The sequence below is a fragment of the Loxodonta africana genome, chromosome 24, assembly GCF_030014295.1.
Source record: "Loxodonta africana isolate mLoxAfr1 chromosome 24, mLoxAfr1.hap2, whole genome shotgun sequence".
Lineage (NCBI taxonomy): Eukaryota > Metazoa > Chordata > Mammalia > Proboscidea > Elephantidae > Loxodonta > Loxodonta africana.
In genome coordinates, this window is record NC_087365.1 from 45,956,679 (window position 1) to 45,984,026 (window position 27,348).

At 45.6% G+C, this 27,348-nt stretch overlaps 1 protein-coding gene across 1 annotated transcript in view; it reads right to left on the reverse strand.

The window, feature by feature from the left end:
• Positions 1-27,348, reverse strand: part of SLC13A3 (solute carrier family 13 member 3) — an 85,483-nt gene that overhangs the window by 36,641 nt on the left and 21,494 nt on the right. Inside the window, exons 2-4 of the mRNA XM_003411754.4 lie at positions 16,726-16,991; positions 12,866-13,029; positions 1,481-1,547 (exon numbers count right to left, since the gene is read on the reverse strand). Of these exons, the coding sequence (XP_003411802.3) occupies positions 1,481-1,547; positions 12,866-13,029; positions 16,726-16,961 (467 nt within the window). The 5' untranslated portion in view covers positions 16,962-16,991. The remainder of the gene's footprint in view (positions 1-1,480; positions 1,548-12,865; positions 13,030-16,725; positions 16,992-27,348) is intronic.

Consider the following 27,348-nt stretch of genomic DNA (forward strand, 5'->3'; position numbering starts at 1 on the left):
TGGAATGAAGATAAGATGTTAACATATATTTATTGAGGTGAAAAGATGTCCACTACACTCCAGTAAGTGAAAAAATGGTCTACAAAACAGCGTATATAACATTAGACCCAAACCCAGTGCTGTCGAGTAAAGCCTTACCGATTTTTAATTTAAAAAATGCATTTTTGTATATGGAGAGAGGGCAAGACAGTCAGAATGTATCCACTTAACTGTCTTAACGGCTGTCTCTGGGAGTGAAAAAGGAAAATATATTTTTCTTTTTGTTCGTTGTTGTTGTTAGCTGCCGTCAAGTATTTTTATTTTAAAACTACCTTTACCTGCCCAACAGCCTGGCTCCCTATCCCTCTTTCCTGCTTCATTCTCCTCCATGGAACCTGCCAACTGTCTGATATACTATGAATTTTACACATTTACTTGTTTCTTGTCACTGGAATGGAAGCTCCACCAGGGTCGGGATTCTTGTCTGCTCAGCGCTGTACCCCCACACATAGACCAGTGCCTGGCTGGTTGTAAGCTCAGGATAAGTATTTTTTGAATGAATGAAACAGACCTGAATGATGCCCATCACTGCCATGGGCAAGTCACATTACTTTCTGCTATTTCGTCAGTGTTAAATTGAGATGACAAGTGTTGCCATCTCCACTTGTATGGCCCGGGCAACCTGCTTTATCGACATTATCTCATTAAGTCTCAAAACAACCCTGTAAGGTGGGTGCCAATATGATGCCCAGTAGAGAGATGAAGACTAATGAAGCTCAGTGAGATTAAGTGACTTGTCCAGGATGCAAAGTCAGGTCTGCATGACTCCAAACCCATGGTCTTAACAACTCTGCAATAATGCAAAGGACATGTGACATCAATGTGAAGAGGTGTTCCAAGTCATATGAAGAATAAAAGTTGCCATCGAGTTGGTTCTAACTCATGATGGCCACCATGTGTGTCAGAGTAGAACTGTGCTCCATAGGGTTTTCAGTGGCTGATTTTTTGGAATGTAGATTGCCAGGCCTTTCTCCTGAGGCATCTATGGGTGAACTCAAACCCCCAACCTTTTGTTTAGCAGTCAAGCACATTAACTGCACCACTCAGGGACTCCATCCAAGTCGTGCAGATATAAGGAATTATGGTTGTCTCATGGGAATGTTTTTTATCTTTAGAGCACTGGACCCTATCTGCAGCCCTCTCCTTCTTGACTCTTTGGCCATGTAGTTTGTTCTTTCCTGCTTTCTTGGGTCCCTTCTTTCAAGGGAAAAGCATCTGAGATTCTCCGCCCCACCAGGCCTTTAGGGACTTAATAAGCCCATTCCACATCTTCATGTTTTTTAAGGAAGCTGCAGAGGACTAGGCATGGTAGACCTTGAGCATTGGGTCATTTGGAGAAAAACTGGGGGATGGGAGGGTCGTTGCTTGCAGCCATTGAATTCTTGGTCACTATCTCTTGGATCAAGCACTGGCTCCTCTATGAATGTCATCAAGGACTTACTCTTCTGTGCTGGCCAAAAATTGCATCTCCGTGGGCATGGTGGGGAGGCCGTTGCTCTGCGCAGTGGCTAGGAGGAAAGAGCATGCAGTCTTTAGTGTGACGTAGCAAATGGGATGAGAGTGTTCCCGTTCTTGTCTGGTCAATCAAAAAACTTCTTCACACCTTGTAGCTAAGTAACAGATTGGCTCACAAGATAATGAATCTCACCGGAAAGTACTGCACTCCTTAAAAAATCACCTATATGAGACCAAATGGTCAACAATTACTTTAAAAGAAAGATGCGAACATAGGGGACAGGGAAACTAGATCAATGGAAACGGAATAAGCAATGAGGGTGCTCACCCATTGTGAAAAATGTAACCAATGTCACTGAACAACTTGTGTATAAGTTGTTGAATGGGAACCTAAGTTGCTGCATAAACCCTTACCAAAAACACAATACAATATTATTTGCGGGGGGTCGGGGGGCAGGGGGAAGCTTCTTCAGGCTCCCTCCTTGCCATTGAATCAAAAAAAAAAAAAAAAATCTTATCCTCCTGGCCCATTCATACACGGAGATGGCCCCAGGCCTGTGGGCAAGAAGTGAGCTGCAAGGCTGGTTTACAACCTACAACTCAAGCCTAGTTTTACCAAGGGATGCCAGAGAGATGCTTGTAAAGGACTATATGAGTGGTCATGAAAAGCAATGTGCATGGTGACACCAATTGCCTATCGTTCATTCAGTCAGTCATTCAAAAAGTATTTATTGAGAACCTACAATGTGTTATCGAATATGAGCTCTGAGTACACAGTGAACAATAAAGAATGAGGTCCCTGTTCCCAAGGAGATTATATTCTAGAAGGAGAGACAGACAATAAACGAAAGTTCAGGTAGTGAAGAAAGTCATAAAAATAAAAACCCATGGCCGTCAAGTCGATTCCGACTCATAGAGACCCTATAGGACAGAGTAGAACTGCCCCATAGAGTTTCCAAGGAGCGCCTGGTGGATTCAAACTGCCAACCTTTTGGTTAGCAGCCATAGCGCTTAACCACTATGTCACCAGGGTTACCGAAGAATGTTACGGGGGAATAAAACTGGGCAATATGATAGGGAGTGACTGGCAGAGTGGGGAGGGAAAACAGGGAGAGCTACATGTGACCAGGTCGTCAGTAAAGACACTACGAGCCAATGGCATCTGATCCAAGACCTCAGAACAAAAAGCAGCCAGTTACATGAGTAGCCACAGGAAGACGGTTCCAGGCAGCAGCAACAGCACGTGCAAAGGCTCTGAGGTAAGGAGAAGCTCAGCACATTCGAGAAATCTAGAGAAGGGCAGTGTGCGAGAAAACAGTGAGCAGAGAGGACTTTGGTTCCTCCTGAGTCAGATGGGAGCTAGCGGGGTGTCTGAGGAGGGATAGGACAGGATTTGACTTGTGTTTAAAAATTACCCCTTCGCTTGACATTCTCCCCAGGCAGGTCCAACAGTGCTTTGGAGACGAGAACAAGGGAAGGAATGAAAAGTTCCTGCAGGTGGAATCACCACCGAAGGCATGGCAACCCTCCCCTGAAGGCTGGACATGTGGCTGGTAGTTAAGCACGTGGGTTCTGGGCTACAATCATAGCTCCATCACTTACTATGTGACCTTAGATCAGTGGTTCCCAGCCCACCCTGATTCTGCATCCAGGAGGCATTGGGCAATGTCTGGAGACATTTTTAGTTGTCCCAGCTGGGGAGGAGGTACTACTGGCATCCAGTGGGTAGAAGCCAGGGGTGCTGCCAAATAGCCTATAATGTGCAGGACAGCACCCCTCCCCACCAACAAAAAATCATCTGGTACAAAAGCCCAACAGTGCTGAGGCTGAGAAACTTTGGTTTAGGTAACTTCTTTAATCTCTCTGTACCTCAATTCGTTAATTTCTAAGAGGCAAATAACAATTCCCCCAGGGTGGTTAAGGCGGACTCAGGAATTAATCCACTTAAAACAGGGATCAACAAACTTGTTCTGTAAAGTGCCAGACAGTAAATATTTTCAGCTTTGCAGGCTATACCGTCTCCGTTGCATCTACTCAGCTCTGTTCTCCAGCTCCGAAGCAGCCTCAGGCAACGTGGAGAGCAGCAGGCGCTGCTGTGTTCAATACTACTTTATGGATGCTGAAATTCTATTTCATATAATTGTCGCAGGTTGTGAAATAGACTTCTTCTCATCTTTTTTCAACCATTTAAAAGTATAAAAACCATTCTTAGTTCCTGGGACACAGACACAAACACCAGGTGATTTGGCTCACGGTCCACAGTTTGATTTAAAGCATTTAACAGGGAATACCAGCAGGGGTTTAATAAATGTGGGTTATTCTTGAGGGGAGCGGGGAGGGGAAGCAGCCCCTGACTTCAGAATCTGACTGACACCCATAGCTGGGCCATTTTTGTTCTCCTGTTGGAAACCCTGGTGGCGTAGTGGTTAAGTATTACGGCTGCCAACCAAGAGGTCGGCAGTTCGAATCCACCAGGTGCTCCTTGGAAACTCTATGGGGCAGTTCTTCTCTGTCCTCTAGGGTCGCTATGAGTCAGACTCGACTCAGCAGCAACGGGTATGGGTTGGATTTAAGCAACCTTACAGAATACCACCCTCAGACAAAATCACCCCGAGACCATGATGAAACACGACAAAGCAAGACTACTCATAATCTTGTCTAAGCACAGCCAAAAGCAAGGTCACTGTGCTACCCAGGGAATCCGAAGCCTCCCCCATCTTGCTAGCTGAGTGACTGCCACTTCTTCTCCCAATCCCAGAACTGCCTCTGCCTTCAGACAACACCCCATCTAGAGCAAACCACCGCTTCCACAGACCTTCCCCAAATCACCCAGACCGAAAAAACCCGTTACTGTTGAGTCAGTTCCAGCTCATAGCAACCCTATAGGACAGAGTAGAACTGCCCCCTAGGGCTTCCGAGGAGCAGCTGGTGGATTCAAACTGCCAACCTTTTGGTTAACAGCCAATCTTTTAGCCACTGTGCCACCAGGGCTCCCTAAGTCACCCAGGCACAGTCTATAATAGGTTCTTTCTAACACCCTCATATGTAACACCCCTTGGTTCCCTGTGATATGGGTTCTCCCTCGCCACAACTAGTAATAAACCCAACTGTCTTCACTTAACTACAGGTGTGTTCCTAGGAGCCTTTGCTGGAGGGTAGTGATACTCTGGAGGCCTGGTGGTACAGTGGTTAAGAGTTCAGCAGCTAACCAAAAGGTCGGCAGTTCGAATCCACCAGGCGCTCCTTGGAAGCCCTAGGGGGCAGTTCTACTCTGTCCTACAGGGTCACTATGAGTTGGAATTGACATCCTGGGTAGTGATACTCTGAAGGGAACTCCAGTAGGGAAAAACATCATTTGTTGACATGGGATTTTCCTTCACATGGAAACAAGGCTGCCCACAGGGCAGTTCTACTCTGTCATATAGGGGCCTATGAGTCAGAATCAAGTCCACGGCCACAACTCAGCCACCGGACTAGGACTAGGAAGAAGGGTCTGGATCCTAGTCTCAGCTCTTTGTGCCTCAGCTAGTGGTCTTGGGGAAGACCCCACTTTGGGCTGCCTTTTCCCTACTGTACTCTGAGGGAACAGGGTTCCACGAATGCGTCATTTGTACTGTGCCTGAGGCAGGCCCTGCTGATCGCCAGCAGGGGTCTAAGGGCTAAGGGTCAGGTCAGCTGGCCCTGGGCCATGGTGAGGAGAACCTCAGGGCTCTCGTGCTAGGGACACATGTCCACAGGCAACGCATGAGACTGGAGCCCAGGGTACTGAAGCAGGAAATGAAGGGCTGTTAACAGCACATGGGTGGGGAAGGGGACAAAGTCGCTCCCCAGGGGATGCCCAGACAGGAAGAGCTCTGACCCAGTGACACCCCAGCCCCACCCATCACTCTGCACCCTTCCCATTGTGGGGAGGGGGGACTGGCTGTAACACAGCCCCAGGCATCCACAGATCTCAGCAGCACCTCAGGCACAGCCCATGCCAACCTCGGCCCTGGCTGCACGTTAGGATGCCAGGGGTGCCCAGCTCCACCTCCAGAAATCCTAGTTTAGTGGCCCCGGAGTGGTGCCTGGGCCTCAGTATTTTTGAAAAGCTCCGCAGGTGATTTCTTACATGCAGCCAGGGTCTGAGGTTACAGATGAGGAAACTGAGGCTGCCCATGCCTGCAGAGGGGGCCTGTGCTCACCAGTTTGCCACAGTCTCCACCCACCCCTCTCACTCACTCATGGAACCTGGACACTGCCAGCATCTGAGCCTGAGAACCCCGTATATACTTGGCATGCTATAAAGAGACCTGTAGAAGGTATTAACACAGAGAACTATAAATGGTAATTTCCTTTCACATATGGGATTAGGGAGGGAGAGAGGAGTTTCCTTTTTTCTTTATGCAGATTAAAAATCCAGTTGCCAACTCATGGTGACCCCACGTGTGTCAGAGTAGAACTGTGCTCCATGGGGTTTTCAATGGCTCACTTTTCAGCAGCAGCTTGCCAGTCCTTTCTTCCAAGGTGCCTCTGGGTGGACTCAAACCCCTAACCTTTCAGTGAGTAGTCAAGCATGTTATCCCATTTGCACCACCCACAGGCTTTACGCAAATTAGTAAAGTGTATATATTTTATACCAAGCATTATTTTTCTAAGGATGATAATGATGAGAAAGCTAATGAAGATAAAGTTGAAAAAACAGGAAAACCAAGATGCTGAGTGCTTTTAACCATTTGCCCAAGGTCCACATCATGCCTCCTATGGCCACAGTGACCCAAGAGACCACATGGATACAGGCCAGGGGGGCAAAGTCTCCAAAGGCTCTGACTTCTCTGAGACCAGAAATCACTGGCTGGTGAGGATCTCAGGGCTACGTAAGAGCTTATTCAAGTCATAACAATTCCTGTGTTCGAATCAGGCAGAGAGACTGAGAGCTTTCACATTTGCAAATTTACAGCAGGCTTGGAATAGTCCTGGAGAGCTCTTGTTGTTTCATGCCATCGAGTCAATTCCGACTCATAGCAACCCTTTAGGACAGGGTAGAAGTGCCTCATAAGGTTTTCTAGGCTGAAATCTTTACAGGAGCAGATCGCCAGGCCTTTTCTCCCATGAAGTCACTAGTGGGTTCAAACCACCAGTGCCTTAACCATTGTGCCCAGGGCCCCTGTTTTGAAACCTTGTGACACCTGGGGAAATGGAGACCCAGAAAGGAGGGTTAGAACTAGGTTCAGGATGACCCAATGGGTTAGTGGGAAAGTCAGGCTTGTACCCAGGACTATGGATTCCCCACCTCTTAAATCCTGCCCCATCCCCAAAGGTACCTGGTAGGTACAGCACCCACCTGCACTCACAGGGCTAACTGGAAACTGACAACTCTGTTGTTGCTGGGCACCATCTAGCCGATTCTACTCTGTGACAGAGTAGAACTGCTCCATAGGGTTGCCTTAGCTATAATCTTTCAGAAGCAGGTCACCAAGTCTTTCTCCCAAGGAGCTGCCGGTGGGTTCGAACTGCCAACCTTTCAGTTAGCAGCCGAATGCTTAACCACTGGGGGCTCCTTAACGGTATCTAAACCCAAACCAAACCCGTTGCCGTCGAATTGATTCTGACTAATACCTGCCCTATAGGATAGAGTAGAACTGCCCCATAGGGTATCCAAGAAGTGGCTGGTGGATTTGAACTGCTGACCTTTTGGTTAGCAACCGAGCTCTTAACCACTGCGCCACCAGGGCTCCCTAACTCTATTTAGACTGCCCCTATGACTGAAATGTCCTTGCAGTGTAGCACACAGCAGGCCCCAGGGAAAGCCACAAGCCCCCAAACCAGGCCGGTTTACATCTAGTTCATTTAACACTTATAAAAATCTAGAAGGTAAAGCTTACTATGCCTATTTTATGGAGGAGGAAACTGAGGCCTACGTAAGAAACTGGCCCACTCATTCATTTATTCATTAATTGCACACATTTATTGAACACTTCTATGTGCCAGTGACCCAGATGGACAAGATTACACCAGTGAAGAGTGTCACCAAAGTGAAAAAGACAGACATAACCCCTACTGGAGCTTGGGTTTTGTGTGGGGCGACGGATAATAAGTAAACAAATCCCCCCAACTAGAAGAGCTAGGAAATTGAAGCCTATATCGGGGTGTAGGGTCTCATTGCCTGTCCCCCTGCTTCTTAAATCTTATAACACTAGCTCTTATCCACACGCCACATATTAACCACCTACTATGTTCCAGGAGCTCATTTCTCATGTACACTTCACAATAATATACATGAAATGTGAGGTTTTATCCTCATTTTACAGATGGGAAAAGAATCTCAGAAGGTGGATTAGCATCATAAATGAAGAGAGAAGGAGGAGGGCAATGCTTAACCCAACCTAAAAGACTGCATTTTAACGATGGCCTCTTGGGTATTCCTAAAAGGAAGATACGCATGGTGAGCAAGCCTTCTCTGGGCAGAGGAAAGGAAGGGAAAGAGTCTGAGAGTTTAGATTTAAAAGACAGCTGGGCCACTTACTGATTGAGGGACATTGGCCTAGTTACTTCACTGCTTTGAGCCTCAGTTTCCTCCTCTGTAAAATGGGGATGATAATAGCACCTCTCCTGCAGGGCTGTAGTGGAGGATCCAATGGAACCAGGGAAGTAAAAGGTCTGGAGAAGCCACCAGGCAGGTGACCTCCAGGTCCCTCAGGCAGTGGAAGGAGCAGAACTGGGTAAAGGAACTAGAGAGAGGGAGCAGGGCCACCCTCTGAGGCTGAGGACACCTGGGAGCTGTCCAGAGGCTTTCACCCTGCCCCAGTCTACCCCTCTCCATACCAGGCACCATGGCATAGTGCTTCTTAGCACTGAGGCTGGATACAGGCCAAGCTCAGCAACTAATATACCATATTACTTTTGGCAAATCATTTTGCCTTTCTGAACCTCAGCCTCCCCATCTGTAAACTGGGGATCATGAGGATTAAGTAAACTAATGCATATGAAAGACTTAGCACAGTGCCTGGCATATGTTGAGTCCCAGAAAATGACAGCTAGCATTCTCATTGTTGTTGCTGCTGCTATAGGTGTCCCTCAGGGACTTAAAGCCCCCAGGAGCCTCCTTGCCCCTGGCCTGGTCCCACTAACACCCTGCTCTCACCTCCAATCACCTGAACGGAGCACACAAGCTGGCTGAAAGGGAACACCTCTCTTTGCCTGGAATTAGCCTTGTCTTAGGTCTGAGGGGCTGATCATTAACCAATTCCTGCTCTCTGATCCCACCGCCTGCAAAAGTAGGTGCCTGCCCCGTCCCCCAGGGGCCCCCCTGACTCCCTGCAGCCTTGGAGAGAAAGACAGGATTTGGCATCCCAACTGACAGTGCGTAACCTCAGGCAAGAACGACCCTCCCCCTTTCTGGTCCTCCGTGCTTTTCATTTTTGAAAACTTTTTTTTTTTTTTTAGCTACTAGGCTACTGTTTGGAAAAAATCTTGTGTGGGAGGCAGAATAAGGTAGGTTAAGAGACTAGACCCTGAAGTCAGCCAGCCTGGATTTCAAAACCCCAGAGCATGATGTACGTAATCAATGTCGCTGAATTATACATGTAAAAAGTGTTGGACTGGCAAACGTTTTGTTATGTATATTTTGCCACCAAAAAAAAGAAAAGAAAAGAAAATTCCTAGAGGCTCTGTTTTGAAACTGTATGACCTTGGGGCTACTCTACGCTCTTTTTTCTTTTTCTTCTTCAGTTTCCATTCCTCTAAATGAGGCCGGTGCTAGCTCCACACATTCAGAGGGCAGGCTCTTAGAAGAGTCTTTGCATGAAATAAGTGCTCAATTAGCATTTTCCATTATTATTACTCAGAAGTCAGGTGTATAAAAATGGAGCCCTTGGGGTTGAAATGGAGGGGTGGGGTAGAGTCCCGGCCAGCTGCTTGCTGCCATGCCACCCTGGGATGACTGTGAGGCATTTTCTTGGAACCCTATGCTGGGGAAACAGTTTGAAAACCAGTGAGGCTGAGCTTAGAGCAGGGTTTTGCAAACTACAGCCTGAAGGTCCAATCCAGCCCCCACCCCCAACCTGCTTTTGTACCGCCTGCCAGCTAAGAATGTTTTTTACACTTTTAAATAGTTGAAAAAGTTCAATGGAAGAATACTATTTTGTGATATGAATATTAAGGAGCCCTGGAGGTGCAGTGGCTAAGTGCTTGGCTGCTAACCGAAAAGTCAGTGGTTCAAACCGATCAGCTGCTCCACAGGAGAAAGATGTGGTAGTCTGCTCCCATAAAGATTATAGCCTTAGAAACCCTATGGAGCAGTTCTACCCTGTCCTATAGGGTCGCTGTAGTTGGAATTGACTCAACAGCAAAGGGTTTTGATACAAAAATTAAATGAAATATTCATTTCCGTGCTCACAATAAAGTTTTATTGGAACATAGCCACGCCTACTCTTTTATGTGTTGTCTAGGGCTGCTTTCCCTCTGCAAGAGCAGAGTACCAAGCCTGTTATGTTGAGTCAATTCTAACTCATAGACATCCTATAGGACAGAGTGGAATGCTCTATAGGGTTTCCTAGGCTGTAATCTTTATGGATGCAGACTGCCAAATCTTTCTCCCGTGGAGGCGCTGGGTGGGTTTCAACTGCCGAACTTTGGGTTAGCAGCCGAGCGCTTAACCACTGCGCCACCAGAGCAGAGTACGGTCCTTGTGAAAGAGACCACCTGGCCCACAAAGCCTGAAATATTCACTATCTGGTCACGAAAAGTTTCCCAGCCCCTGCTACAGACCATCTCTCCTCTTCCACGTGGAAGACCTTGCCCCTGCATAGCTCCTGGCTCTGCTACTGGACATGCGCCTTCACCTCTCTGAACTGCGTCTGTACAGTGCTTACAATCATTTCTAGCTTTCAGGGTGGCTGCGGAAAAAAAACAAACAGGGCCAGCGAGTGCATGATGGAGAAATACTCACACCACTGGCAGTCAGTGAAATGAACTCACCTGGTACGTGGATCAGCATTTGTGTTTTTAACAGATCTAAAATCCTGGTGGCGTAGTGGTTAAGTGCTATGACTGCTAATCAAAGGGTCGGCAGTTCAAATCCACCAGGCGCTCCTTGGAAACTCTATGGGGCCGACTCAGGTCGCTATAAGTCCGAATAGACTTGGCAGCAATGGGTTTGGTTTTTATTTTTAGTTTTGGTTTTAGTAGCACAAGGCCCCTCTTTTGTTTTACTGATTTATTATTGGAGTCTTGTTTCTCCCTATTTCCCACACCCGTCTTTCCCAGAGCAACCATTCTGACATGCTTAATGTGTAGCTTTCCATCCCTTTGTGTTTTTGCACAATGTTTTGTCATTTGTGTGTATTTTTTTTTAATTTACACAATGGTGTGTGTTCTCTATCTCATTCTGTTTTTTTTTCTTCCAATCACAACTATGTTTTACAAGATCAGTCTATATAACTGTATGTCCCTCTAATCCTTTCCTCCTAACAGCAGTAGCGCACTCAATGGGGGGTACTAATCACATTTTATCTACCTCTTTATTCCACCACAGACAATGTGCACCGAACATCGTCACAGGCATCCCCTTATAAACCTGAGTCAGACTGCTTTTGGGATTTGAGTCCAGGAGCAAAACTGCTGGGCTACAGACTGTATGCACATTTAATTCAATTAAATACTTCTTTATATGAAGGCTGACACAGCCCAGACTCCTTCTAGCAGTCTACATGAGGACCCATGGCCCCTTTTCCACCAAAAGGGGGTATTATCTGGCTTTTTTACTTTTGCCAGTCTTATAGTGGTTAAATGCTATGGCTGCTAACCAAAGAGTTGGCAGTTCGAATCCGCCAGGTGCTCCTTGGAAACTCTATGAGGCATTTCTACTCTGTTCTATAGGGTCGCTATGAGTCGGAATAGACTTGGCAGCACTGGGTTTGTTTTGTTTTTTTGTTTATTGATATAAATATCATTGCTGTCTCAATTTGCATTTCTCTGGGTGTTAGCGATTTTGAGCATCTCTTCAATGCTTTAAAACGAAGTTTAATTATAGTACCTACTTCACAGAGCTATTTTGAGAGTTGAGGGAGATAACATTTAAAGTGCTTAACTCCTCTCTTAGTACATAGTAAGTGCTCAATAAATGTGAATTTAAAAAAGCAAGATATTATGTATGTTTGACTTATCTGATTCTCAGTTATTATTATTAAAACACCTGGCTAACAGACTCCATGAATCACTGCTCCCACTAATATGCGGCTAGAAGAACTGGATGGTCCCAGGTACCATGATGGAACGTTTTGCTTGGGAACACAATAGATGGATCCCGATAAAAAGGAAAGAAACATAGAACAGAACTTCAGATTCCTAAAGAATCCAGACTTACTGCACTCATTAGAGCTGGAGGAACCTCCAAGGCTATTGCCCTAGGATACTCTTCAAACCTTAATATGAAACTATCACCTGAAGTCATCTTTAAACAAGCAAACAAATGAAAAATAGTAAAGAATGTCATCTTTATGTATTGGGCTTTAAAAAAAAATTATCTAGATGAGACCAAAGGGACAATAGGTCTAAAGCATAGATGAGAAGTTTAGGGGGCAGTGAGTCTAAATTAATGGGGGTGAAACAGCTAGAGAAAAATAAGGAGAATATTGACCACAATGTGAAGAATGTAACCAACGTCACTGTCATGGATTGATTGTGTCCCCCCCAAAAATATGTGTCAACTTGGCTAGGCCATGATTCCCAGTTTTATGTGATTATCTGCCATTTTGTCATCTGATGTGATTTTCCTACGTGTTATGGATCCTACCTCTATGATGTTAATGAGGCAGGATTAGAGGCAGTTAGGTTAATGAGGCATGACTCAATCTACAAGATTAGGTTGTGTCTTAAGCCAATCTCTTTAGAGATATAAAAGAGGGAAGCAAGCAGAGAGACACAGGGACCTCATACCACCAAGAAACAACAGTCAGGAGAATAGCGTGTTCTTTGGACCCAGGATCCCTGGGCTGAGAAGCTCCTCTATCAGAGAAGATTGATGACAAGGACCTTCCCCCAGAGCTGATACAGACAGAAAGCCTTTCCCTGGAGCTGGCACCCTGAATTTAGACTTCCAGCCTACTAGACAGTGAGAGAATAAATTTCTTTTTGTTAAAGTCATCCACTTGTGGTATTTCTGTTACAGTAGCACTAGGTAACTAAGACAGTGACCCAAAATATGCATAGAAATTGTTGAATGGAAGCATGTTTTGATGTGTATATTTTCACCAAAAATAAAAACACCTGGCACATAGTAGTAGTGCTCAGTCCATGTGCATTTCTTCCCCTTCCCTGGTAGCCTCCGGACATCTCCACTCTCACTCCTCCACATTGGTGGAGTTGGCCCTGTCCCTTTACACAGACTCACCTGTGTTCTCTTCACTCTCCCTGTTGAGGTCTTTCTGAGCCTCCTTCTGCCCAAAAAGACTCTTGAGGATGGCATTGGCGATGGGCAGCATCATGGCGGTAGAGGCGGTGTTGCTCAACCACATGGACAGGAAGGATGTGGTCACCATCATCCCTAGGATGAGCCTGGGCAGCACAGCGAGTTAGAGATAGATCCAGAACCTCAGGATCCGTTTTGTCCTCCCTAAGGAATCCAGCCCACTTGTTTTATAATTTTTTTTTTCAAAATAATGTTTTGCTGTTTTATAATCTTTGTTTTGAGGCCCAGAGAGGGGAAGTCAATGGCAGAGCTGGGGCCAAATCCACTTACCAGGCTTATTTTAAAGGCAAGGGAACCATGGCTCAGTGTTTTTGAATGAGCTGACCACAGGCACCCAAGGTAATACAGTTCCAACGACACCCCAAGCCTGACATTTCCCCTCTCTTGCCCCCCAATCCTTAATGGATCCCATTTCAGAATAAAGCTACCTTAGCTTGGTACCAAGACTCTTCACCATCTTGCCCCAAATAGTCTTCCCAGTTTCCTTTCCCATCTCTGCCTTCCACTGCCACCCAGGCACCCCTGCAGACAGTGCTGAGCTTCTCACCAGCCCCAAGCATGTCCTGCACTCTCCTGTCTCCTTGCTTCATCTGTTCCCTCCAACAAGAATCTAAGTTTTGTAATTTCTTCTTTACATTGAACTCTTTCCTCCACCTGGCATTTATTTAGATCTATTGTATGAAGTGAGATCTAAATAGATTTTTTTTTCCCGAAGAATAAACTAATTTTCCCAATGCCCACTGCATATATACACACTCTTTCTTTCCCCACTGATTTGGATTTCTTCAGGATCCCTGCTGGTGCAGTGGTTAAGAGCTCGGCTGCTAACCAAAAAGTTAGCGGTTTGAACCCACCAGCTGCTCCACGAGAGAAAGATGTGGCAGTCTGCTTTCATAAAAATTACAGCCTTGGAAGCCCTATGGGGCAGTTCTTTTAGATGATTTACTCTTTTAAAAATCTGTTTCTGTACTAGTTCCATACTGTTTTAATTGTTGTAACTGTATAATGTGTTTGAAACAGCCCCACCCATTCTTCTAGGTCCAGCTCAAATGTTACGTCCTCCCTGAAGAAGTCTTCCCCTATCTCTCAGGTGGACTCCCACAGTGTTGTGCCCCTTGGATATCAAACTCTGCTTAGCACTGGAATCAGTCCTCTGGAAGGAGTCTCCCTCACAGGACTGAGTGTGCCTCCCAAGGAACCACCTCTACCGAGCCTAGTAGAGTGCTTGGCACAGAGTTGATGCTATAACCCTAGGAGATGTCCAGAAACAACTTCTCCCTCACCACATCCCACCCCTCATCCAATCTATTGATTTCATCAAATTTATCCATTCTGGCCACCTCCACTGCCACTACCCTAGTCCAGGCTCCCACCATGACTTGTTTGGACACCCAGTCCAGCCTCCCAATTAGCACAGCCACATCCAGCGTTTCACGCCCTCATCTCTTCTCCACATGGCAGCCAAGAGGAGTCTTTTAAAAATGCACATCTGTTCATGTCACTCCCCAGCTTAATGCCCTTTATAACAGAGACTCTGGACCAGGGGTCCATGGATAGAATTCATGACAGGAATGGGGAAAAAATTACATCTCTATTTTACCAACACCTAACTGGAATTTAGTATTTCTCAGTGATAAACATAGGCAACAAAGTTCAGTAGTATTAGTGTCTGCAAGAGACTTCATTACCATTAAAAATCATAGATATTCTCGTATCACATCATAGTAGTTGTAGACATCTTAAAATGTCATTGACACTTATCACGGCCTCAAAATGACAATTGTTATTAGGTTCATTGCTAGGTCACACTGTTACTGTGTTAATAAAGGAACACATATGGTCCTATGCCACAAATTTGTAGGGGAATTTTAAAGTATCTTGATATTCTTATCAAAAGAGGGAAAAGGCAGAACAGAATTTCAAATTCTTAGGAAATTCAGACTTTCTGAAGCCATTGAGGTTGGATAAACCCCTGAAACTGTTGTTCAGAGATAATCTTTAAACCTTAAACCAAAAATATTCCCTGAAGTCTTCTCTAAATCAAGTAATGTTGTTGTTAGGTGCCATCGAGTCAGTTCCAACTCATAGTGACCCTAAGCACAACAGAATGAAACACTGCCTGGTCCTGCACCATCCTCACAATGGTTGCTGTACTTGAACCCATTGTTGCAGCCACTGTGTCAATCCATCTCCTTGAGGGTCTTCCTCTTTTTTGATGACCCTCTACTTTATCAGGCATGATATCCTTCTCCAGGGACTGATCCCTCCTGACAACATGTCCAAAGTATGTGAGACATAGTCTTGCCATCTTTGCTTCTAAGGAGCATTCTGGCTGTACTTCTGAGACAAAAATCAAACAATGGTTTATCTTAACTAGTAAAAAATGTCTGCCTTGAGCTTTGTGCTCTTTTAAGAACTTTCTATTTGGGACCAAACTGACAACAGTAACTCGAAAGATTAGATAGGAAACTTAGGGGACAGTAAGTTTATGTTGATGGGGGAAGAACAATTTGGAAAAGGAGCCTGAGAATGGCTGCACAACTTGAAGAAGGTAATCAAAGTCACTGAATTGTACAAGAAGAAACGATTGAATTGGTATACATTCTACTGCATATATTCACAACAACAACAACAATAAAAATAAGATAAATTACTGGAAAAAAATTGGACAATGCATTTTACTGTCAATGTTGTTGTTTTAAATCCTCTGTGTTTTACTTCATGCATCTGAAAACATTATTCTGAGAAGATCTTTAAGATTCACCAAATTGTCAAAGGGGCTCGTGGAACAACAATCCTGCTTTAAAGGCCACCCAACCCTCTCAGACTACAAGTCCAAATCTTAGCCAGGGGCCCCAAGTTCCTGTAGGATTGGACGCTGCCTCTTTCTCCAAGGACATCTTTCTACTCTCTCCCCACTCCCATCACCTGGGCCACTAAAGAGCAACCAAGGCTGATAATGGCCAACAGATTCTAAGGGGTTTACCTGTATTCATTCATTTAATCCTCACAACTCTATGAAGCAGACACTCTTATATTGCCATTTTGCAGGTAAGGAAACAAGGAGAGGGGTGAAGTGATTTTCCAGAGCAGGCAAGCTGAGATTCAGCTCCAAGCTATCTGAGCCACACCATTTTTAAAAAATGCAGATTCTGCCCTAGGTGTTGCAAATGGTTTGTACTCAACTACTAACCTAACGGTTGGTGGTTTTAACCAACCCAGCAGTGCCATGGAAGAAAGGCCTGGTGATCTGCTTCCATAAATGTTACAGCCCAGAAAATCCTATGGAGCAGTTCTACTCTGGAACATGTGGGGTTGTCGTAAGTCAGAATCGACTGGACGGCAATGGGTTTATGACCCTCTAAAACTACTGAGCTCGAATCTTTGGAAGTGGGTCCTGGGAACAAGCATTTTCAACTGGCTTCCAGGTGATTCTTATACACCTTTGAGAACAACTACCCAAGGGCCTAGCTCTGTGTCTGGCACATAGGGGGTGCTCAATAAATATCTGAGGTGTAGAACCTGTTGCCATTGAGTCGATTCATAGCAACCCTACAGGACAGAGTAGAACTCCCGATATGGTTTCCAGGAAGCGGCTGGGGGATTCAAACTGCCAGCGTTTGGGTTAGCAGCTGAGCTCTTAAACGAGTAAGTGAATGAATGGTGGGAAATGATGCATTTGTTGGCCTGGATGACTTAGCCAAGAAGAAAGGATCTGGGCTCTGAGAGGTGAGATCTCTCTGACTCCCCACTATAGGACTGGGCCCGTTACCAGGCCTTACCTGGCTGGCTGGATCCCAACAAACATCAGGACCTTGAGAGCAATTCTCCGGTGCAGATTCCACTCCTCGATGGCGCTGGCCATGATCAGACCGCTGAGGAAGAGGAAGTTGGTTTCCAGGAAGTACTGGGAGCAGACCTTGTTGGACGGCAGGATGCCCATGAAGGGGAAGAAGATGACAGGCAGCAGGGCTGTCACTGCGAGGGGCAGGGCCTCCATACACCAATACACCGCCATGAGCAAGATAACAAACAGGCAGCGGCCTTCCTGCAGTGGGGGAGAGGAACTCAGAATAGTCAGTGGAGCTTGGAGTGGCAGAGGGGAAAGAGATCCTGGGGGAAGGGGCATCAAGGCACGTTCCTCAGGGAGGCAGTAGAGTGGGTAAGTGCCCAAGGTTTTGATCTTGAGCAGGCAGCATCACATTTCTGAGCTCCATTTTGCTAAACTGCAAAATGGAGAAACTATCACTACCCACCTTATAGGATTGTTTGAAGATTAAATGAAATAATCCATTGCCTTAGAACTAGAAGGAGAGTGGGGAAATGAGACAGAGAAGAGAAGGAAGCCAAAACGAAGTACAGGTAGTCCCCAAATTATGACAGGGTTCCATTCTGACAACTACTCCGTCGTAAGTCAGTTCTGAAGTAAGTCGACTACCTCAATTTTTTTTTTAGTTTTCATTATTATTGCCTTTTATTATCAGTAGCTTTATAAATCTGATCTTTATTTGTCTTTCAGGGTTGGAAACCTTATATCTGAGAATGATAACATCAGCAAATTGCATGCTGCAACAATGTGTGTAGTACATATTACTAACGATAATAGGTACAAAAAAAAAAAAAGAACAGTCCTAAGTGTGGTTTGTCATAACTTGAATATGTTATAAGTCACGGACTACCTGCATATGAATGAGAAGGTTACCACTGTGGGCAACTGGGGAACTCTGGGATACAGTGTAGAACATGCCTCAGAGTTGCTGCACATGGGTGGCAAAGAAGCTGAGGTATTTATCTGCCAAATCCTGTCCATCATTGGTGAGGGCTCCTCCCGATAGCATTAACTGTCCAGCACTTCCAGCCTGCCTTATATGCAATCTGAGTGTGCTCCTGCAGCTAGGGAAGGTCCTCAAGCACAGCATCTCAAGAAGCTATTGGCATGTATGGGGATGATGAAGGTCAATGGAGATGTGGAGGGAGCATTGGTAGCAACTGCCATATCCATATATGACACTTAGTATAATGCCCAACACATACTCAAGACTCTCTATACAGTAATAATAACTAATATTTAAACTGTTACCAAGTGTCAGCCACTGTGTATTCCTCACAAAATCCCAGCAAAATAGGTACTATCGTTATTTCCATTTTATGGAATTGGAAACAGAGGTACAAGGATGTCACTAGCAAGGCAGTGGCCAAGCAGATCAAGGCAGTCTGCCTCCAGAGCCAGTATTTTTAACCACACTATCCTGAGCTGTTATAAGCTGAATATTAGAACCAATGACAGGCAGACAAAGTAATTTAAAAGATTCAAAATAAAACTGACCGGTGGTTTCTTGGGGTTAGGGTGAGAGGTCTGTGTGTGGGGTATGGGTGGGGAATGCAAAGGAGCACCAGAGAAACTTTTGGGGTGATGGAAACGTTCTAGGTCTAGACTGGAGAATGATTACTGGGTGTGTACATTTGTCAAAGCTCATCCAAGTATATACCTGCTTACCAAACAAGAAAGCAATCATGGCAATGCCTTACTTCTGATACATCAGTGTCCCACAGGGTCCGTAATAAATGGCGTCTTTTTATTCACGTGGTCCCTGTTTGAATAGAACTAGTTGCCGTCCTGACTTCCCTTTCTCGTGTTCTTCAAAGGCAATGATCTCTCATGTTCTAGTGAACACAAACTCTTGTTTGGATTTGGTGCTGGCTGGTGCCATTTGATACTTCTTATTCTTACCAGTGGTAGGTTTTGTTACATTATTCATTGCCCATGGGACCTGCTCCGTTCAATGTCATCCTAACAAGCACTGTCCTAATAGAACATATTAGCTAAATGGGACAGACTTTAAGTTATGCTGCAGATACTGACTGGTTGGTTAATACATATAATGGGGGATCAGACAGACCAGCGAGACTGTGCCAATAATCCAAGCAAGAGATGCTGGCATCGTGGGTGCAGGTGGGAGTGGTGGAGGTAGCAAGAAGCGTTTGGATTCTGAATCTCTTTCCAAGGTAGAGCTTGACAGTTTTGCTGATGGATCCCCTTGTGATATGGAAGGCAAAGAGGAGAGTCAAGGGTGATTCCAAAGTTGTTCGCTCAGAGATGGAAGAATCAAGTGGCCATTTACTGAGTTGGGGAAGATTGGGAGACACACCCACATCCATTTCCATATCTTAAAAAATACAGCCTGAGACTCTATGTCAGAAAATTTCCATACACCGAAGTCCCACTGAGGAGCCCTGGTGATGCAATCATTAAGTGCTCGGGTGCTAACCAACCGAAACGATGGTGGTTCAAACCCACTCAGTGACTCTGTGGAAGAAAGACCTGGCAATCTGCTCCCATAAAGATTACAACCTAGAAAACCCTATGCGGCAGTTCTACTCTGTCAATGGGGTGGCTATATTGACTCGACAGCACCTAACAACAATGGAAGTCCCACTCAGCTTTTGCATCAGTGCTTGCATTCACTCAGGAAATTACCGATGTACAGTCTCTTGCATAGGGAATCGCTGTAGAACAGAGCCTATTTTCCTATTAACTTCAGATAGGTTCTTTGGGTGGAAACAAACAAAAAGGCCCCAGAGGTAATACAATCCATTATCCCTCAGAATATTTAAAAATTATTTCTTGAGTCAGGGAAGAATAATTGTCAGCCAAATGAATACACCTTAAATTCAATCCAAGAACCCAGGTGATTTGGCAAACACTTCAAAGACGGGAAGCAAAATTTACAATATGTAATCAAACCTCACAGCTAAAAATTCCCTGAATTTTGATTTCTCAACATCCTTCCAGTTTCCTAAAACAGGAAGATCCCCCTCATATCAGGCATGAGATATGTAGATAATTACGAACTCACAGTCTATAAATATTTATAATTCCTGGCCCTTTATTCAAGCAAAATTGGATATTGAATCACAACGTATCAAACAGGCAGAAACTGCATGTAAAAATCAGGTTGAAAGGAGCTTTTCTGGCGGAAGTGGGGTAGGAGCTGTACACAGGACCCCTCTGTTCTCTCCCTCCCTTCCGCCTACACTGAGAGCAAGCTATTTCTAGAACCCCAAGCTCGGGCCCCTCAGGCAGCACTGGGCCTTTGTGGAAAAGGCCTTCTTAGCCTTAACAGGTGGTTAGAGCCAAGGGCATCATCCCTGGGTTCCACAGAGGCAAAGAGAGGGCAGGCCCATCCCAAATACGCCCAGTACAGAGAACAAAGATGTAGGAAAGAGGCGGCACATTCGACAGCACCTTGTTTGCAGAAGCTTCTGGGATCCTGACATTCTGCCAGCAGAGCTCAGGGGACCACCCAGGGAGCCAGGGCATCCAATGCTTTGGGCCAGGAAAAGTGAATTTGGCCAAGGTCAACTCTGCCTTCTCAGGACTGGAAAACTGTGAGTCTGCAGAGGGGTTGGAATATCAGCTGAGACAGTCCATTTCCACAGCTCAGAAAGGTGAAGTGACTTGCCTGAAGACACATAGCCCTCAACTGATGGAACCAGATTTTAAGCAAAAGAAGTCAGAATCTTGGCTCCCAGTGCAGCACAAATGTGACACCCCCTGCCTACATCCCCTTACCCTTCATAACATTGATCACCAGTTAAATATGGATTTTATATCTTTATTGATATTCTCCTCCACCAGAATACAAGCTCTGGGAGGGCAGGGATTGGTTCCCCAGAGCCAAGAACAGTGCCTGGCACATAGTAGGCCCTCAACAAATATTTGTTGAATGCTTGAATGACTAATATATGCTTACACAACTCACAGAAAGGGCTAAAAACTATTGTAAAAAATGGCGTGGGGGCAGCATCTGACCTCCTTTAATTCTCCAAGGGGGAAGGAGAGTCAAGATTAACAGCCCAAGGCTGATTCCTATGAGGCAGAGGTCAGATATGCCTCCTCTCTTCGCCATCTTTACCAGCTCTGACACCAACAGTCCCTCCCATGGCACCCCCTACTTCCCTACTGGGTTTGATAATTTGTTGCAATGGCCACACAGAATTCACAGATCATACTGACAATTATGGAGTTTATTAGGGAAATAACAGGTTACAACTCAGGTTCAGAAATGCTCAGGATAACAGTTTTTCCATCAGGACAGCCTCTTCTCAGCTGTGCCCAAAGGCACGCCTCCCCTGGCCCCTCAGCCTCTGCTCTGTTTGAGCAAGTGTTACAAAGCTTTTAGCTCTGCCTATCTATCTATCTATCTATATATATATATATTTTATCTATATAGGTACCCACTTTGCCAGTAAGCCTCGGCCTGAATGCGCTCAGCTCTAGCTCCGTGGGCTGGCAAACTTAGCTCCACCAACTGCCCAGAGGTACCCTACCGCGCCAGCAAGACTCCTGCCCAAGAGCGCTCAGCTTTCTAGCTCTGTGCACTGGGAAGCCCACCGCACCATCTCCTGCTGGTCTCCGGCCAGTCTCCTGGTTCTGCTGCCTCTATTGCTGCCATTTCTCTGCCACTGCAGCTCACCATCTTGCCATCTTCAGCGTTACAGCTCTCGGTCTCCTGGATCTAGGATGGTTCCAGCTCCAAAGGATGCACTCCACTCCTGGCTCTTCTTCCTTGATGATAGTGAGATCCTCTCTTCCCACCTCTAGGATGGCTCATTTTAACCCTAGCAAGATGGTAAAACTGACCAGCCTCCCTAAGTTTCCACAGACCTTATTTGTGTGGTCCCACTCCCACACAGTGCCATGATCTTTATTTGCATTGTTAGCAAGCTATCCAATCCCCTTGGTGGCCACAATTATCTTATCTGTATAGTCCCACACCATCACTTGGGCGGGAGTTGCAAGACCATGATAAGAAAGGCCATATAAAAGCGATCCATCACACTGCAACTCTTATCCATTCATCTAGCCACTCAGCAAACATTATTCCTGACCACAAGCTAAGCCCTGGGCTGAGATTAGGAAAATGACCAAGAGCAATCTTTGAATTTTAACAAGCAAATCTGACTATGTCAATCAAAAAATGGTTCTCTAATGCCAGTGTTTCTTAAACTCAAGTGATCTTACTGAACTCCACCTATCAAATATCACATCCCTTAAGCAGAAGAGTGCTAGTAAATTTTAACAGCTGTCTCTCTGAAAAGAATGTGTTTGTGTTGAACATCATCTCTCAAAGGTGCCCAGTGAGATCAGTTCCAGTTTCCCCCAGCAGTAACCTCTTCATTAACAGTCCAGCATTAGCTCCATGCACCACTCTCCAAATAAATTCCTAACAGTCAAATCCTTGTCTCAGGGTCTCCTTCTGGAGAACCAACCTAAGAGTCTTCTCAAAGATGGTGACATCTCTCTGAGCTAGAACTTGAGAGGCACAGAGAAGAAGAGGGGCTGCTTTCTTGCCTATGCTGGAAGCTTTGGTGTTTGAGTCAAAAGAAGGGTCCTGTCCTCCAGCTGGATTTAGGGGAGGTTAAGCCACACAGCTGGTAAGTGGTGGATCTGTGGTTCAAATTTAGGCAGTGTGGCTCAAGACAATGTGCTCTTATCAATTATGTCCCACTGCCTTTCATAGGATGCTATGGTATGTCAAGTGGAAAAATAAAGAAGGAAGGAAGGAGTTGGTATCGGTATGTGTAGAATGAATCAATGACTAGATTGTGGCCCTTATTCTCTGCTAGACCTCTGGTTGGAGGTTTGGGATATAGAGATGAGTAAGTGAACATCTGCCTTCTAGGAACTCAAAGTTGGGGGACGGAGTGAACAGATGCAGAATAAATAACTGCAGCAACAGAGCAACATGTCCAAGAATAGATTTGGTTCTAAGTAAACTAGGGGCACTTAAAAAAACCTATTGACGTCGAGTTGATTCCGACTCATCGTGACCATATAGGACAGAGTAGAACTGCCCCATAGGGTTTCCAAGGAGCAGTTGGTGGATTCAAACTGCCAACCTTTTGGTTAACAGCTGAGCTCACCCGTTGCGCCCATTTCGAATCACAGCGACCCTATAAGACAGGGTAGAACTGCTCCATAGGGTTTCCAAGGAGTGGCTGGTAAATTTGAACTGCTGACCTTTTGTTTAGCAGCCGAGCTCTTTAACCGCTACACCACCAGGGCTCCAGGGGCACATAGGAGAAAGTAATTGATTCAATTTAGGGGATGAGGTAGGATAGCAGGGAAGACTTCCCTCAGGGGGGAGCCATTAAGCAAATATTAGAGAATGAAGGTTTCTGGAGTCCTAAGGGCAGACCCTACCATTGTCTAGCATGCATTTGGGTATTTACCTATTGTTTTAGTTATCTAGTGCTGCTATAACAGAAATACCACAAGTGGATGGCTCTAACAAACAAAAATTTATTCTCTCACAAGTCTAGGAGGCTAGAAGTCCGAATTCAGGATTCACCAATCGTTGTTATGTTTCAGCCCATTGTTGCAACCACTACGTCAATCCGTCTCATCAAGGGTCTTCCTCTCTTTCATTGACCCTCTACCTTACTAAGCATGAAATCCTTCTCCAGAGACTGGTCCCTCCTGATAACATGTCCAAAGTATGTGAGACCAAATCTCACCATCCTGGCTTCCAAGGAGCACTCTTGCTGTACTTCTTCCAAGACAGACTTATTTGTTCCTCTAGCCGGCCATGGTATATTCAATAGTCTTTGCCAACACCATAATTCACAGGTATCAATTCTTCTTTGGTCTTCCTTATTCGCTGTCTAGCTTTTGCATGGATATATGAGGGGTGGGTTGGGGATGAGGTAATTGAAAATACCATGACTTGGGTCAGGTGCACCTTAGTTCTCAAAGTGGCATCTTTGATTTTTAATACTTTAAAGAGGTCTTTTGCAGCCCAATGTGATATGTCATTTGATTTCTTGACTGCTGCTTCCATAGGCTTTGATTGTGGATCCAAGTAAAATGAAATCCTTGACAACTTCAATATTTTCTTTATTTTTCATGATGTTGCTGATGTTGCTTATATCACTAGGCAGAAGGGTAATTGCAATAATAATGATAACCACAACCATCAAAAAAGTTCCAGGCATCTTACATGGATTAAGACATTTAATCCCCACACCAACAATTTTAGGGGAGGTACTATTATTACCCTCCCCTCTACAGAAAGGATAATAAAAAGACGTCCCTATATGTCATGCTTATAATGCTGTGAGCCAGGTCATTTATTCCTAGGGTAGAGTTGCAGCTCACAGACTAAAACCCAAACCAATCCTGTTGCCTTCTAGTCAATTCCTACTCATAGTGACCCCATAGGACAGAGTAGAACTGTCCCATAAGATTTCCTAGGCCAGCAGATTGCCAGGTCTTTCTCCCGAGGAGCCGATGGTAGGTTCAAACCCACTACCTTTCAGTTAGCAGCTGAGCACTTAACCATTGCATCATCAGGGCTCCTTACACATTATATGAAGGTGGGCAAAGATGTATTGTTAAATTCTGGCTGCAAGTGTTGCCTTTCAAAGGGTCTGAGCCCAGGCCTTTTTGTGTTTTCTCTCTCCCTCACTTGCTCTCTCTCTTCCTCTCTTGAGATCTCTGTCCCCTTTGCCCCCTCCCTTCCCTCTCTGTCAGCATGCTCTGGCCAGGATGCTAAGCATCAGGCCTTCCTGGAGGACCCACTCCAGATCCAGCACGTGGCAGCTGGGGTGGTGACTCAGGGCAAGGGCAGTGGTTGAGAAGTTGATCCTTGGTCCACATGGGCTTTGGCAGTAAGTGGGTCAAGAGTGTGTTTCATTACCTTGCTGGTTAGGGATTGAAGCAGAGACAAGGTGACCCCAAATAGCTTCCCCACCCTGGCTGAGCTTCCTGGAGGGCACATGGATTCAGAATTGCTGGATGGATGTCAGGCACGTGGTAGGGAATTCAGAAGTGCTGCTGTCCTGTGTTCACCATCTCCATACCCTGCCAGGCATTGAACACAGAACTGACTTCCAGAGGGCACAAATCTCCCAGGAGGCTTGGAGGCAGGGACTAGACATACTAACTGGTAGGCTCTTGGAGACCAAACGGACCAAGCCCATTCCCACCTCCAGGCACTTGCACTGTGTTCCCTCTGCCTAGCCCTCTCTACCCCTGGATCTGTGTCTGACCGACTGTTGGTTGTTCAGCTTCCACTCCAATTGTTCCCTCTTCAGGGAGTCCTTCTCTGATCACACTGTCAATTGAGGTCTGCCCCACATTGTCCAAATTTGTCCTTGTCATCCACTTATCACTAGCTGAAGTTATTTCTCTTTGTTTACTTATTATTATTTTTCTCTCCTGCCACCAGACTATAAGCTCCATGTAAACAAGGATCCTATCTGTCTTTGTTCAACTCTATCCTCAATATCTCAATACATATTGGTTAAACGAATGAATAAGTTACCTAATTCAGCCATTGTAAACCCAAATGCAGCGAAGCAGGCTGGTGTAGGAAACCCTGGTGGCATAGTGGTTAAGAGCTATGGCTGCTCACCAAAAGGCTGGCAGTTCAAATCCACCAGGTGCTCCTTGGAAACCCTATGGGGCAGTTCTACTCTGCCCTATAGGGTTGCTATGAGTCAAAATCGACTCGGCGGCAAGGGTTGTTTTTTTTTTTTTTTTGGTTAGGCTGGTGTAAGAAAAATCTCATTGTTTTCTCAAGGTTCAATTTCACTTTTGATATAGCACTGAGGGCACAGAAGCCCATTATTCTAGCAAAGAAAAAAAAAGGCTCAGGCTTGATGATAAATGACAACTGGCACTGGCTTTAGGGGCTGTGGGTCAATAGGGAGTGGTGGGGACTGTGGTGAACTGGGGAGCACAGGCCCCTCTGAAGACAGCAATGCTGCTCAGCTCCTCTGATTGTTGCCATGAGGGAACATGGCCCCGGGGTGCCATCTCTCCTGATTTTTGGAGGGAAGCTTGAAATAGCACTTTTATGTGACATCTCGCCGTTTTGAATAAAATTTTGCTGATTAAAAGTGTGGGTGAAATAAAACACATCTGCAGGCTGTGTCAGACCCATGGTCACAGTATATGACCTCGCTTCGAAATGGCTGTAACTGGGGAGTCACGGACGCCTTTGGAAATTAATGAAAGTCAGAGAAAAAGTACTCACATGGTCACATTTCTGAATGTCATTTCAAGTTGGTCACAGGTTGTAAGGGATTGCAGAGCCCTGCGTTAAAAATCCCTGCTCCGTTTTAAAATCCCCATTCTACAGCGGTTGCATGAGTCTGAGCCGATTCAACAGCTACGAACGACACTAACACAGGCATGAAAACTGAGCCCTAGAGAGAAGCGTTATTTCTCCAAGACCACACAGAGCACCATAGACAGATCTCTCCGCTCCCGGTCCTGATTACCGTTTAAATAGCAGAAGCAAGACTTCAGGTGGAAGCCGCGGTTAAACACCACCCCACAGCAGATGGGTTCTCTAGCTGCTTCGGGGCCTCCTGTCTGGTGAACTCGGAGCAGCAACCCGGCTACGCTGAAGAAGAAACTGTGTGTTTGTAAAATGGCAGCTTTCCTTGATCCTTCAGGGGCAGAAGTCTCCAAGGGTGGATTAAGGTAGAAAGTAGAGTCATGTGATTCCAAGGCACTGCACTTTGGTTTTTAATATCTGGAGTTCAGAGGTTGGAGGAAGAGTCCGATTTTGCAGACTCATTTTCTGGGTAATCTCAGGGTCAGCAGTTTGCCTCTTTGCTACTTTGTTCTGACCAGAGGCTCAGCCAAGGAAGGGGGATCTTGCTGAGATAGAGTAGTGACCCCAGGTAAAATGTCTATCAATTCCACAGGCTAATCCCTCTGCCATCAGAAACTGGCATGACTCAAACAAAACCTCCAAGGGTGGATGAGCTGAGAATAAGGTCTAAAGGAGACTCCAGCCCAAGAAGATGGGAGCCAGAGAAGGGTTATCAAGGCCAACCCCAGAGGCCGGGAGAGACCGGAAGAACTTGATGTGGATGGTGCTGGAGGATGGCTGGGATGGAAAGTGGTCAGCTGCATTAGAAAGGGGAAAGAATGCCAAGGAGATCTCTAGAGGAGCTGTCCAGTATGACACCCTCTAGCCAACCACAGGTAACCCTGGTGGCATAGTGGTTAAGAGCTACAGCTGCTAACCAAAATGTTGGCAGTTCGAGTCCACCAGGTGCTCCTTGGAAACTCTATGGGGCAGTTCTACTCTGTCTTACAGGGTCGCTATGAGTCAGAATCAACTCAACAGCAACACGTTTTTTTAGTCAACCACATGTGACTGTTTAAGTTTAAATTAAGTAAGATTAAAAATTCAGTTTCTCAGTCACTTAAGCCACATTTCAAGTATTCAGTAGCCACATGTGGTTAGCGTCTACTATTTCGGACAACGCAGATATAGAACATTTCCATCATCACAGAAAGTTCTATTGGACAGAGCTGCTCTAGAAAGTTCAGGTCTGGCGACTAGGAAGCCCAAGTGTAGTGATTTTGCTACTGAATTCGT